At 43.6% G+C, this 14,771-nt stretch overlaps 1 protein-coding gene across 1 annotated transcript in view; it reads left to right on the top strand.

Moving 5' to 3' along the window:
• Positions 1-14,771, top strand: part of trrap (transformation/transcription domain-associated protein) — an 83,540-nt gene that overhangs the window by 52,768 nt on the left and 16,001 nt on the right. Inside the window, exons 57-65 of the mRNA XM_069691346.1 lie at positions 624-815; positions 3,173-3,368; positions 4,141-4,259; positions 4,383-4,529; positions 5,309-5,409; positions 7,599-7,800; positions 9,149-9,310; positions 13,622-13,712; positions 14,049-14,254. Coding sequence (XP_069547447.1) covers positions 624-815; positions 3,173-3,368; positions 4,141-4,259; positions 4,383-4,529; positions 5,309-5,409; positions 7,599-7,800; positions 9,149-9,310; positions 13,622-13,712; positions 14,049-14,254 — 1,416 coding nt within the window. The remainder of the gene's footprint in view (positions 1-623; positions 816-3,172; positions 3,369-4,140; positions 4,260-4,382; positions 4,530-5,308; positions 5,410-7,598; positions 7,801-9,148; positions 9,311-13,621; positions 13,713-14,048; positions 14,255-14,771) is intronic.

Raw genomic sequence — 14,771 nt, 5'->3', positions numbered from 1 at the left:
TTTTTTTGTATCTGTCTATGAACTACTAGAGTGCTTTTAATTTGAAAGGAAGGCTTTTCTTTTGAAACTGATACAATCCGTCAGTATTGTTGGTGTAACAACACTGGTATATCAGGCAGTCACTCAGTCAGTGACAGACATTCATGTTTAGATCTTTGCCTCTGCTGTTGCGGTCCAATCAAAAGGCTCTTTTTCCAGTGAAAACACAAGTTAAGCTTTGATTTTTCTGGCGACAGCAGATGGCAAAACAACAAAAAGACAAAGAAAACACAAATTACTCTCAAGATGAATGCAGAGAAAAAGTAGCTGCAGTGTTCCTGTGAATCTGTAATACACAAGCTGCCACTGTCAGATCAGCCTACCAACAGTGATCTTATCTTTTGATTGTAGTTATATCAGAATATGCCAATTAATTTGATAGTGGTATATTGTTCTTGCTAACTTGATAACTCTTGTTATTGTAAAATGTTATTCATTGCCTGATTATTATCCTTTAAAAAAAAAAAGTATTAATTAAATTGTCAGTCAATTTTTCAAGTTGCTGATAACTAAATTGTGTAGCCTCCTTTCTGTTGCTGCTGTAACTTTGTGTTTAAATATGGACTTACTGTGTGGATTTCCAGGTGGAGCTGAGCTGTCCCAAGGAGATGGCTTGGAAGGTGAACATGCACCGTGGCTACCTGGCCATCTGCCACCCAGAGGAGCAGCAGCTCAACTTCATCGAGCGGCTGGTGGAGATGGCGTCCAGCCTGGCCATACGCGAATGGAGGAGGTTGCCTCACATCGTCTCCCACGTGCACACGCCACTCCTGCAGGTCAGTATGACAAGGTTATTTTTCATTGAGAGGCTGCTTTTAGATCAACACTGTGGTAAGGAAGACCAGTGAGGGGAAGTCAGTCCATTTGTGATAAGCACTTGAAGAGATGCATGTCAAGAGATCACCAGTAGCCCCAAGACAATGTGCCGTTGAGTAACGCTGATAAGGGCTTCTATCTCCCTCTCTCACTCCGTTTTATACAATTGAGACAGATGATTAAAACCAAATCAAAAACCCTTTTAAGCCTCTTTGATTCCACCACAAGAGATTACAATAGATGGGTCAGAGATTAAAAATGGGGAACGAAAAAAAGAAGGCAGACTTAGGCGGTAAAAATTAAGAAAGGTGAACAGACTGAGAGGACATTGGGGGGGGGGGAGAAGGGGGAAGAAAGAGAGTTAGTTTAGAATGGCTGTAATTACTTCCCTACCATCAGATACGATTTGATTAAATACCTGCAGCAGAATTACATTTACATGATGAATGGGATGGTCTGAATGAAGGTTAGAAATGGGCCATCAGCTGATATTAACAGATAATTGTGAAAAATATTGTACCACCTAATTTATTTTGTTTTGGGAGATTTCATTTCAGAGTAGTGGGGGGATGTGGGGGGGGTAAGTCTTCAGCACTGCTCTGATTCACTACATTTATCTTTTCAAAATGGGTATTTGAATTGTGTGACTATGTTCTTTGTTTTGGTGTGAATGGGCGTGCGCGTGTGCATGCGTGTGCTCGCATATGTGCAGTCCAATTATTTACCCTAGCCGAGGGAAAACAAGCTATTTATTCCTCTAGCCAGCCAAGCGGCCTGTTGTAAATCTCCATTCCAAACTCTATATCTCAAATTCACGACTGCGGGAGCCTCGCGGACCGAGAAGCCCAGACTCTGCAAATACAGTAGGGTTCAAATAGCATTCCAATCAAGCCGTCTCCCAATCCCAGCTCTCAGCAGTGACTGACGATCAATGGATTATCACCCACGCTATCGATTATGACGGGTGGCATTAATATTGATTGATGAGTAGTTATAATGGAATGATTGATTATATGTTCACAAAACTGCTTTGGGCCAATCAATGAGGCTTCTTTTCACCGAATGAGATGGAAGGCCCTCATTTTCACATTTTCCCAGTCTCTTGTTAGTTGTTTTTTTTGTGCCGCATCATAGCAGAGGAAGACATCATTTTCCTACCATTTTGGTGGCATAAAGAAAATTATTGCTGCACTATATTTCCGGCGCAAAAATGGCATGTGTCTTTAGTTCCTGTGACATGTCTGCTATTTGCAAAGTCCGCCACTAATTATTCAGTCAGATTGGCCTAATAGGGTGGAATATAAATTAAATTGGGCTATATAATGGGTGGCAATGTTTTCAGACAGTGTTGCTATTTTGGGGGGGCTGGAAATCCTTATGTCTGACTGTACTTAGAGGTGAAGGCATTTGGTCCCTTTGATTTGTCTTGTTTGTGTTGGCCTGGAGTTTGAATCTGAAGATGTAGAGTCTTACGAGGCCAACTTCATAGAGGGAAACTTCAGTGTTGTTTTTAGTCTTATTATTTGTCAGTACAATAGACCTTTTTCTGTTTTTCTTGTTAGTCTTTACATTTTTATTCTCCATGCTTTTACTTTAATAGTTTCTTTTCCATTAGCACAGAAGTCTCACACTCACCCCTCCTCCTCCTTCCATTTATCTCCTGATCCATGTTTTCTATCTACCTTGTAACTAAACCCTGATCTCCAAGCACTCCTTACTTACTTTCTAACCTTGTTGTCACCTATTCATCTTACTCTTTACCTTTCTTGTCATTCCATTCATTTGAATATGTTCTGCTTCACTCTGCTATACACCAAAACACAGACATAAACAATGAATAAAAGAAGGAAGATGAATCAAAAATGCAGAATACTTTTTTGTATGGCTGTCTGTGCACTTTAAATTTTTAAATTGTATGTCAAAACACAGCAAAGCAAGCACAGCCTAGCAGTACACAAAATGAAAAAAAATAATTACTTGACATTTTTTTAAAACTGCCCAGACACTGATTGATGGCAGGTGGATTGCATCTTACATTTGTTTAGATGTGTAGATGAAATATTAAAAAGATTAGTTTTCCGCCAGTCTTTGGGTCTTTGAAGCAGACTGTTGAGCAGTTTTTCACACTCAACAAAAAAGTTAATTGATTGGATGCCTGGGAAGCATTTGGCTTTTGTCTGCTGCTACGTTTCATTCACAATAACAGTTTAAATGTTAGCGTCAAAGAGTCAAATGAGAATGTTAACGGTGATCTTGAACGCTCCTTTAAAGATACAAAAAGCGTGATAGAGATTTCTAACTGTCGTTTCTCCCCAAGGCGGCACAGCAGATCATTGAGCTGCAAGAGGCGGCCCAAATCAATGCAGGCCTTCAGCCAGCTAACCTGGGTCGCAACACCAGCCTGCATGACATGAAGACTGTGGTGAAAACCTGGAGGAATCGATTGCCCATCGTCTCTGACGACCTGTCCCACTGGAGCAGCATATTCATGTGGCGCCAACACCACTACCAAGGTATGACATCTGCCTCTACATTCGACACCAGTGATGTTTTATTTTTTAGGCATGCAGACACACTCTCCTATTACTGCTTTGGTATCCACCGGTTCCTGGAAGGATTCTTCTTTAAAAGGCAACAATGTGCAGAACCCCCGCAGGGCCTATGTACATTTCCAAATGTCAGCGCACTACAGCACTCTCTGTCTCACTGCAGGACGCAACACATGCACACGCACGCACGCACACACACACACACACACACACACACACACACACACACACACACACACACACACACACACACACACACACACACACACACACACACACACACACACACACACACACACACACACACATGTTTACCTTGCTCAGTGCTCAGCTCTCTCCCATGGTGACTTTGGAACCATTCAGAAAGGCAGCCACTGCAAAATGTGATGTCTCAAGCAACTTGAGCTCCAACTCGAACTGTGAAGCGCTGAAATAATGATAGTGCTGGTTCTGCAGCACCGTGCCAATAAAATCCACTTCATTTATACATGACAGCCTTCAAACTTAAAGTGAAATGGAATTTTCTTGATGAAATTCATCGCCATGGCTCATTTACTGTTCAATACGTTTAGTGTCCCCAATGCCCTCGTCTGCGTTATGACTGCAGAGCTTTCTGAGTGCTAGAAGATCCCCGCTCCTCACACTCCTCGGAGCTCCGCTCTCTTTGCTGACTTTGAAGACTATAACACTCGTATAAAGTAAAATGCCACATTCACTGTTCTGTTTCTGTCCACAGCCATAGTGACGGCGTACGAGACGAACACGCAGCATGACCCAAACAACAACAATGCCATGTTGGGGGTTCATGCGTCCGCTTCTGCTATCATTCAGTACGGCAAGATCGCTCGCAAACAGGTACAGGTTCATGTTCAGGCTCATGAGCCGGCTTTAACTACGAGTTCACCACCTGACTTTCTCAAATTCCTCTGCATATCTCAGTTGCATTTATCTAACTGTGCCACGCTGCTGTTTCTCCAGGGGCTGGTGAATGTGGCTCTGGACATTCTGAGTCGTATCCACACCATCCCCACAGTGCCCATCGTGGACTGCTTCCAGAAGATCAGACAGCAGGTCAAGTGTTATTTGCAGCTGGCTGGAGTCATGGGCAAAAATGAATGCATGCAGGTGAGATGGAAGATCCCCGTTTCCTCCTTTCTGTTATTCTATATTTCAAATTGGAGTTGTTGTTTCCTCTTTATATATTTTTTCGACTTGCACCTAGCTCAGGTTCTTCTTTTCTTTTTATATGAATCCATTTAATGTGCTCTGTGTGATTTAAGCACTTGGGCTAATTTCTGTCAGCAGGAGCTGCAGGCAAAGTTAGGGCTACTTTGAGTGGGAGAAAGAGCAAGAAGTGTTTGGGGTGGCTCTAGGTGACGAGTTATAGCGGTGAGACTTATAACAGTGTGTAACTCAGGAGCTTGCTCTCACGCCCATGGAGTGCTCTGATTAATAGAAGCAGTTCAGCACACAGCAAGTCATTAAAAGTGCCAGTAGACACTCTTCTCTCTCTTTCTTCTCTCTCTCTCTCTCTCTCTCTCTCTCTCTCTCTCTCTCTCTCTCTCTCTCTCTCTCTCTCTCTCTTCTCTCTCTCTCTCTCTTCCTCTCTTCTATCTCATCTCTGGTTCCCTCTGTGTCTTTCTGCTGCTACACATCGTTTGTCACAGCAGTACGTAAGGGACACCTAATCAGAGGCTCGCCGTAATGGAAGTTTACTTCCCATAACACCTCTTTTCTTACATCTTAATGAACACTTAGCAGTTTGTTTATTCTTCACATGTGATTTTGACCCCGTCTAAAACAATATGTTGTTCTTCACGATTCCTCTCATGCGTAGATGAAAGCTTCCTTCCTTCAGTCTTGTCAGAAGTTAAACCTCTGTTGTTGTCGTCTCTATTCGTCAGGGTTTGGAGGTGATAGAGTCGACCAACCTGAAGTACTTCACCAAGGAGATGACGGCTGAGTTCTATGCACTGAAGGGAATGTTCCTGGCTCAGATCAACAAGTATGTCCACCTGCTGTTCTCACTTTTACTAACTTTACAGCTTTCCATGAGCATTGTTGCTTTGGGAGCAGGGCTGCACAAATAATGTACCAAAATGTTGTTTTTTTTACTAGAATTCCTTGATTAATCACAATATTTATATTATAAATATTTTACTAGAATATCGTATACCCTACATCAGGCACCATCATCTTCTGTATCAGGTAATGAAAGCAAAAAACATATATATTGAACAAAAATCTTGATCTCAATTCTCATTTAATCCAGAATTGTGAAGCCCTACTTTCCAGGCAACTTTAAATTTTCTCTTTTCACATTTTCTTATTTATTAATCCTTTCATTCCTTAGCACATTTCCTTAAACTGTCTCAGTGGTTCCTTATCTCTGTGTGGGAGTTGCATCCTGTCAATACCCAGCAGTCATATTTACTTCTCACCTCAAGGCAACGCACCGCAAAGGTTTTGTTACGAGGTAACCCACGTGAGGAAGCTTAGATTTGATCTGTGCCATCAGGTTGTGACGGTGTCAGTAATTTGTTTTTGGCTCCGGGGTTTTCCCGTGGAGCGCTCGGCTGTCGTCTCCAATGCTTTGCCCTCACTCTGCAACACCCCCTTCCCCTTCAGCTTCCCCCTTTTCGCCCATCATCTCTGACGTGACATGGCGTCCTGAGGGGTGAAAGACAAATTGAGGAAGGCTTATTAGATGTATATGCAGCTCAATAATTAACTCAAAGCAATTTGCAGGAATCGCCGCGATCAGCAGAATTTGCCTCCACCTCAGCGGGGTTTATTGCAATCATTAAGTTTCCCCTACACCGGTGGAGAATTAACAGCAGGGTGGGGGTTAGGGGTTCGGAGATTGTTGTGCATGTGCAACCACATGTGCCAAGGATTTTTGGGATCATTCAATTAAACGGGTGTCAGACTTTTGACAGTCTGTTGGGCGCCCGTGCTCCTGTTGAGCCGGGTAGTAGAAACTGTTAATGTACTTTAACACTCGCAAAGTGACTGAGGAAACCCCATTAAGTATTACTGGAGGGTCTTCGGCTCCGACTCCCATAGCAATCAAGCTCCCATTTTTTAATCACATGCCAAAATGCCTTTTATAATAACGCAATTTAATTGATTGGCTTGGGAGACATTTCACCGTGAGTAAGTGGGAGAGTAGTTTTGGAAGCACTCCTAAAATGGAGGTCCATTTACCAAGTGCAGTTCAGTAAGACTTGTTCATTGACAGGCCTGTCTCCTTATTTTGACTGCAGGGTAGTGCGTCTCGGGGTGCCTCTTGCATCTTATTTATTAATCAAAGGTTGAAAGGTGTGTAAAAATTATTCCAACTGCGTGCCAACGAGTGGTTAGAAGCCGCTTGGCGTTGGTAAAAGCAGCTGATGAGTCAGAATATATTTCCCCGTCAGCACAAACGCTGCCGTCAAAACTTGGGTCTCCTGCCAGATTTCACCTGTCTATTTCTCTGCCTGCTACTTAACAGGTTCAAAATCGTATTCCTCTTGTGTGTGTGAGTGGCTGCTGGATTGCAGTATCAGGGTAAATACTCTGAAGGATGCTCGAGTTTATCAGCCAACAGATTTCTCTAAGCTGTAGCAGTGATCTTTACGCTCATTGTATTTGTATATAGATGTAATACGGCCTTCATGCAGAGGTTGTTACCTGCTGCAGCTTTGTCATTTCATATAAAATAGGAAGATGTTAAGATCATATGTCATTGACTGATCTGCACAGTATGGTAGGGTTGGGTTCAACTCGTATTATATTTTAACAAAACCTTGGCAACATTAATTCATGCTGGGTTAAATGCTTACTCTATTATGCAGAGAGGGGGAGACCTTGAAGATTACAGAAAATCAAATATGGTGCTTATTGAAGTGTAGAACATAATTCAGGATATGATCATCATCATCTGTTTCTTGCACACTCCATCTTTTTCTTTTGTTCTTTCGCGTCCTCTCTCCACACTGGTGCTGCATCCATCTCTTTGACTCATCGAGTCCTCCCTGCTCTCTTCAGAGTTCCTCCCTATTTTGTGTCTCTTTCTTCCTTCTGACTTCCCTTTCACTCAATTCTATTTCCTTTCTTTTCCTTCAGCTCCCTTCCTTTGCTCACGTGCCCTTGATTTTCTGTCAGACCCTCACTCTCTAACTCCGTCCACTTCCCGTCCTTTTCTGGTTCTAGGTCAGAGGAGGCCAACAAGGCCTTTTCAGCGGCGGTGCAGATGCATGACGTGCTGGTGAAAGCGTGGGCCATGTGGGGCGACTACTTGGAGAACATATTCGTCAAGGACCGCCAGCTCCACCTGGGAGTCTCCGCCATCACCTGCTACCTCCACGCCTGCCGGCACCAAAACGAGAGCAAGTCCCGCAAATACCTAGCGAAGGTGATGAGGGAACGGGGAAGCAGGAGTGATCTGTGTGATCATCGAGGTTCAAGTGTGGGAGGCAAAATGCTGACAGTGGCTCTGAAACCACCTCACCAATAAAACCAGTGCCCTTAATCAGGTCTTTTTTCAAGAGAGGGTCACTTTTAATTCTCTGGTGTCCTGACCTCATTGAGCCCATAAATAATTGGTGCTGATGAGAGGAAAGACGTTCTTTTCCCCTCTCTGAAACTCATAGCCACATAACCCACAGTTACAAGCAGAGTGTAGTAATGTGATCGATTCCACTCCAGCGGTGGACAGCGTGGATGGGTTCCAGCAGTAGATCGATGGTGAAGTGAAGGCCATCCTCTGGCACTGGGGGGTTAACAGACTAATGGCTTCCCCTCACACTCCAGTCTCCAATCTCACGATCCTCTACATGGACCGACCTTTCTCTAACAGTCAGACCAATTCCATCGTGCTTAGCAGTTCAGTAAGACCTGTGTGGGAGGTAAAGAGCTGGACTTCTCGCTAACAAGCATCCCACCGCCACGCATGCACACACACACACACACACACACACTAACTCATTCAGTGCAGCTCCTCTGGAGGGTTTAAGCATAGAAACCAGACCTCCATATGTCAGACTGCATAAATAATAAATATGGTCTTGCCGTGTCCTGTGTTAGCCGCAGACACTGTTTTAATAAAGGCTGCAACCAGCTTCATATTAGATGTTTCACTGGTGACCCCACCCCGCTGGTATTGTGCCGACAAACTGGGTTGGCAATGCTCAGTGCTAATGGATGAAGGGAGATGACCAGTCATTATCAGTAATTATACACAATCTGTGTAGTCGGCTTGGCTTGCTAAAGAGAGCCTGGGGGGGTTGAGTGAGGGTTAATGTCTTCATCATAATGTAGATGCACACACAAGCACACCAGGGGAGGAGAGATCACCTCCACGTTGGCTCAGCTTTGATCAAAGTAAGCATTGCCAAGATGTACTCCTGTATTTCTCTACAGCCCCCCTCCTGTGAACAGAGCCAGGGAAGCAGCAATGGTCTGATTAATGACAGAGACCTTACCCCTCACTACTCTCTATCTTACAGCAGTTACATTATTGTGAAACGTATGAAGTATTTTAATGTGACAAGCGGTCCATTTAATGTGTTTGTTTCTGCCTTCTGTTCTTATTTTCGTCTCCACCTGTCTTCATCTTCCTCCTGTCTCACGTGTGTGTGTGTGTGTGTGTGTGTGTGTGTGTGTGTGTGTGTGTGTGTGTGTGTGTGTGTGTGTGTGTGTGTGTGTGTGTGTGTGTGTGTGTGTGTGTGTGTGTGTGTGTGTGTGTTGCTTTTCATCCGCAGGTGCTCTGGCTGCTCAGCTTCGATGACAAGAACACTCTGGCCGACGCCGTGGACAAGTACTGTATTGGAGTCCCGCCCATCCAGTGGTTGGCATGGATACCACAGCTCCTGACCTGCCTGGTTGGGTCAGAAGGCAAACCTCTGCTCAACCTCATCAGCCAGGTGAGGGATTTACAAAACTCCCAAAGCCAAATCTACATTTTGTGCTGAAGCCAAAATCCTCGTGGTCGGCTTTGAACTCCATATTCATGAAATCATTTATCAAACAGCTCTGTCTGACAATCTTCACATCATATTCAGTTTCATATCTGGATGTCTGCTGCAGCCATCAATCATATTTCCCGTTGGCTTCTTTCATGCGTTTTGGGGCACCACATCTGGCCGGTGTGTTAGCATTAGTGCTCATGCACGTCTTTCTAATCAAGATAAATTAACTGCATTCACGCCAAAGTGGTCTCTCCCCTGCTTTCTATTTACCAAATTAAGCATTGAGATTCCTTCACTGTCCCTTTTTACAGCAATTTATTGGCTTTCACCAGTCCCCGGTGAATTGGTTTTTAAATTATTTGTTCAAGAAATGATTATAAAGTTAATATTGTACGCATCCGCACTGCGGGAACAGAGCTCGTAATTAAACCGAGGACTAATTTGCTTTGCTTAATGGAGTATTATTTCCGCACAATTTGAAGAGGGTGATCTTCAAAGAGTAGTGTGCTATAACAAACAGCCGTCCTCTCAGCAGACCCGGAGTATTGTATAGAGGATATGAGAGAAAGTGGGAAGGAGGATAAACGGAAGAGAGGGAAGGTTTTAAACTTGAAGTGTACAAGACAGATGTGGTTGAATCATGAGAATCCTTTTTCTTTTTTTATCATGCAGAGAAAGAGGAAACATCTGACTGTTAAATTCATTAAGAAGGTCGCTTAATGTGAGTTAGCTGTTAAATATGAGCAGAGCAGTAGAAACATTTGTTTTTTGTGCTGGATTTTTATATAATGTGTTACTCGAAGCAGGTGTTTTTAATCTATGTAAAGTGCATTAGAGCTCCACACATGGTCGAAATGAGGTTTAAAGTTGTTGCCTCTTGATTACAGTTTCACAAATACTTGCTGTTTGCACATTTATGGATTGAGACTATACAGATTTTCCTTCTACAAAGATCCAGTCGTTCCTTTGGTCTGACTTGTCATCCTCGAACAAGTGAAGGGTAAAAGGTTCACTGCCTTTTTTTATGTGAAGAACAAAAAAACACATTTCAATGCACGGCATTCTTTATCTCTCTCGCCCGCTTGAATTATTTAGAGTTTCTCTGCGGCGGCGGGATGTTTAAAAAACGTATGTTGAAATATTGATGAAGGTGAGGAGGAGAGCGCCTGGGGGCAGGCGGGGAAGATGAATCAGAAGTTAGCAGAGAACCTCAGCACCTCTTCCCACCTTCCCTCGCTGCCTGCGCCTTGTCTACCGTGCGCCCCCTCAGCCCACCTCAGCTTTGCCAAAATATGACTTTTCTTATCTCCCCATTAGCGTGGTGATCTGTGGTTCCTCCTCTTCCTCTCTGCCTTCCTTCCTCTTTCATCTTTAATGCAGCTGTTAGCTTCCACTTAAAACTCCCTCTTCCACTTACTCCAGACTTCTCCTCACTTCTCGTCTCCATAGTGCATTTTTCATTTTCAAATGATCCTCTCTTCTCTTGGTTCTAATCACTGTGAAATAGAATCATGAAAATTACACATTTGCTGTATATAAAACTGAGAATTATTAGACATAGAAAAGAAAGTGTGTGAACAATTTCTGAATACAGTATATGTTCAGTGAGTGCAGGTGTCCACGGTTTCTATTTGTGTTTGCTTGAGGACAAGGGTGACCCAACTTATTTCGATTTTTTTTTTCTGTGTCTTTTTGTGCTGGAAGTATTTTAGAGATGGGTGCATGTTAGCCACAAAAGAGCAGTTAAAGCTTTTTGCTGGAGGTGCCTGGAAGTGTTTTCCTAGCTGCAGTTCAGTTAAATAATAGTTTTTCCTTCTCACCTTTTGTATTGTGTCCAGGCTGCCCGGGTTTAGACCAGCTAGTTAATCCTATCTCTCTCTCCCCTGCCTCGGTGCTGCTTTTACAGCACACCGCCGCTGACTGACTGATAACTTAGAGTTGTGAGCTACATACCTTTTAGGGAGCTGAGTCTCTTGAGAAAGACCTGCTGAGATCTTGAGCAGTTCCTTTTCGTAGTCCAAAGAGAACTGCTGTCTGTTCCTCTTAGCCGTTCTCGGCCTGAGCTAGCTTTTGTGTAATCTTGATTTGTACAGTCGGAGAATACCTCTGAAGGACCTGGGCCTCGATGTCAGAGGAATTTTGAATCAAGCCAGAGAAAGCTTAGAGGTTCCCAAAATCCATTTAGCTCGAGGCTAATGTGTGGCAAAAAAAAAAAAAAAAAAAAAGAGGCTTCTTCTATTTCTTCCTCTGTGTTCACCCCCGTGGCCCCCTCCAACACCATCCATCCTCGACCCACCTTTAATCACATTTGAGCTCAGTTTTGTTGTTGAGAGGTGGCGTTATCCCGGCCGGCCCTGCAGACGTATAGAGGGTCTAGAAGGGATCGAGTAGCTTTGTAATCGCAGCCTATGAAATTGGGCTCTGAGACCTGAAAGAACCTCAATGTTTGGTCCTTTACTGTACCAAAATCCAGTGAGCATAAAACCAGGCTCAATGTGTCGTCCACATTCAGAATTTTTTTTTTTTTTTCAATCTGGTTATTATTTATGTACTTTTAGTCCATTTTTAATATTTTACATCACTGCAACTAAGAGGTATACATGACAAGGAGGAACCTGAGTGCTCAGATACTCCCATACATTAAAGACAAACCTCCAAATGGTCATATTTTCAATTATTAAAAAAATAAAATACCGCCAGGCTTATTTTAGCTTGGCTCGTCGTTTTTAGTAACGACAGATCTCTTTGCTCTCATTTTAGGGAGCTTTTTGACAGCTCATGTTCTGCCTTGAGGGACTCACTTTGTACAGTCGCCATGATGCGTCACACACGCAAATATATCAGATTTGACCTCCATCATCCTAAGGGGAGATTCCTTCACTGTGTCTGTGCGTGATGTGTCATGGTGGTCGCCCTCTTATGTATTCCAATGTCATTTGGTGACAAGTAGCTACACAGAAAAAGGTGTTTGGATATTTGGTCTGAGCTTTTACTGCATACTCAAGAATTAAAGGAGTAAGGCTTCCCCATCCTCCCCCCAAAATATTCTCCTAGTCTACTGATGGCTGTTGGTTCAAGCCATTAGTTGGCTCGTTGTTGCATGTTTATGACTATAATTTCATTATTTCCAGAGCTGACAGAATTTTATAAGCAGCACTGTTAACACTGTGCTACTTTACAGAGTAAATACAAAATCATATTAGATGAGCTTTTAAAACATGTATTTAACAAGCGCTCGCTCAAACCGAGCCGCCTGTTAGCGACAGTGTTAACAGCAAAATCAAAGCCGCCTTCCCGAAAGAGCAGACTAGACCGCGAACACATTTTTTTTTTCAAGTTACCTATAGCATCTCTGACAAAACTTGTATTTGGGGAGAGCTCTATTAAGGACTTAAACAGTGCATCTCGTCAAACATTTTCCATATTGCCATCTGAGCTTTCAGGACCAAATGGATGGATGATGAATGAAAGAAACCCACAGGTGGGAATTTGTCTTTACTAATTAAGTCTCTTGGTTAGTGCATCATTCTCTGATAGAAAACTGACCTGCATATGCCGTCACATTTTCAAGTGAACTGTGTATGCAACTATATTTGGCTCCCAAACAGCCATTCAGATCCTTATAGATAGAAACAGCAAGAAAGATATATACCTAGTGTCCTGATGTGGGAGCTTGCCGACTTTTTTTTTTTTTTATTTATTATTTAAACATTGATTTTCAGTTCAATGCCACACTGAATTTTTATTTTCAAAAAATGGTCTCGCTCGGGTGCCGCTCTTCAGGCTCTGTGGCTGACCTGTGACCTGAGAGATATATAGCTTGTACGCTGAACTCACCTGGTGCCTTACTTAATCAAAGGAATCCTACTCCGCCAAGTTTGAGGTGAATTTGTTGTGTGTTTAAAACTTGAAAACCTCTTATGTCCCGACTTCAACCATGAAGCCTTCCAGTGTTGTCAGGGACTTTTCTTGAAGTCTTGAAGTCAATTTCATCATCAGCCACATCCAGTTTTGTAATTCAGCCATGACGTGTTTTTAAATTCCCCCCTAACTCCCCTGACTCAAAGCTTCAAACACTCCCTCTGTTACAGCAGAGGTCTTTGGCTGTATCAGTATGATCTCTCACTCTGACACAGGTGTCTCCATTGCTTCCCTCTCTCTCTGTCTCTCTCTCTCTCTCTCTCTCTCTCTCTCTCTCTCTCTCTCTCCCCCCCCCCTCAGGGGGAGTCTTTGAAATGTAATCTCTGACCCTCTTTTATCTGCTAGGTGGGACGAGTGTACCCCCAGGCTGTCTACTTCCCGATCCGCACCCTTTACCTGACTCTCAAGATCGAGCAGAGGGAGCGCTACAAAAGTGGTAAGTAAACATGGCTGGCCGTAGTGTGTTGATTCTTTACCACACTTTGGACATTAAAAAGCTTTTTCTTCCTCCTGCTATCATGCTGAGTTATACCATTTCAAAGTATGTGTAGGTGCAGAAAATGTGTCTGTAGCTTATGAAATATGCCCTGTGACGTATATCTTCCCCCAGTGTTACTGTGGACTGTTTGTCTTGAAGCAGAAATTGTTCTGAAGAACATACAATGTCAAATTTGCCTTTGCTTGTGTTTGTGTTCCTCCTTTCTGCCTCCTGTTTTCTTCTCCTGTCATTTTTTCCCCCCCCTCACCCTGTCCTCCGCTCGTCTCCCCGCAGACTCATCCGGTCAGCAGCAGCCCAGTTCGGTGGGGGCCCAGCCTCACTCGGGGTCCTCCGACCCGGGGCCCATCCGGGCCACTGCTCCAATGTGGCGCTGCAGCCGGATCATGCACATGCAGCGGGAGCTCCACCCCACCCTGCTCTCCTCCCTGGAGGGCATTGTGGACCAGATGGTGTGGTTCAGAGAGAACTGGCATGAAGAGGTGAGAAGAATAAAGGTGCTGCGTTTGTGTGTGTGTGTGTGTGTGTGTGTGTGTGTGTGTGTGTGTGTGTGTGTGTGTGTGTGTGTGTGTGTGTGTGTGTGTGTGTGTGTGTGTGTGTGTGTGTGTGTGTGTGTGTCTGTGTCTGTGTCTGAATCTGTTGCGGCGTGTGTGTTTTAAGTGGTTCAGACGGTGATAAAACAATACAGCTGGCGGTGAAAATGTTCACGTGTGAAAGCAAGTCGGAGTGAACATCTTGTGTATATGCGTGTCATGCAACTTTCTCAAACAGATGATGGCCGTTTTTTTTCTTTTCTTAAGAATATTTGTGGGACATTTTTGCTTTTATTTGTACAGCACAGTGAAGACAAGACATTAAATGTCTTGAGACAGAGATGACAGACCTGGCTGCCAGGTTAATGGTAGATTATATTGAAGACGGAATTACCAGAAGCCTCGTGTAAATTCCCAGACAGTAGATTTCTCTTAATTTCGTTACATCTCGGCTGGTATTTTCTCA

The sequence above is a fragment of the Brachyistius frenatus genome, unplaced genomic scaffold (genome assembly GCF_029030835.1).
Source record: "Brachyistius frenatus isolate BFR_SWC_R1_liver_20210118 unplaced genomic scaffold, ASM2903083v1 Contig_11, whole genome shotgun sequence".
In the NCBI taxonomy this organism is placed as follows: Eukaryota; Metazoa; Chordata; class Actinopteri; family Embiotocidae; genus Brachyistius; species Brachyistius frenatus.
The sequence above is the reverse complement of the archived record's forward strand: the minus strand, read 5'-3'. Positions and strand labels throughout refer to the sequence as shown.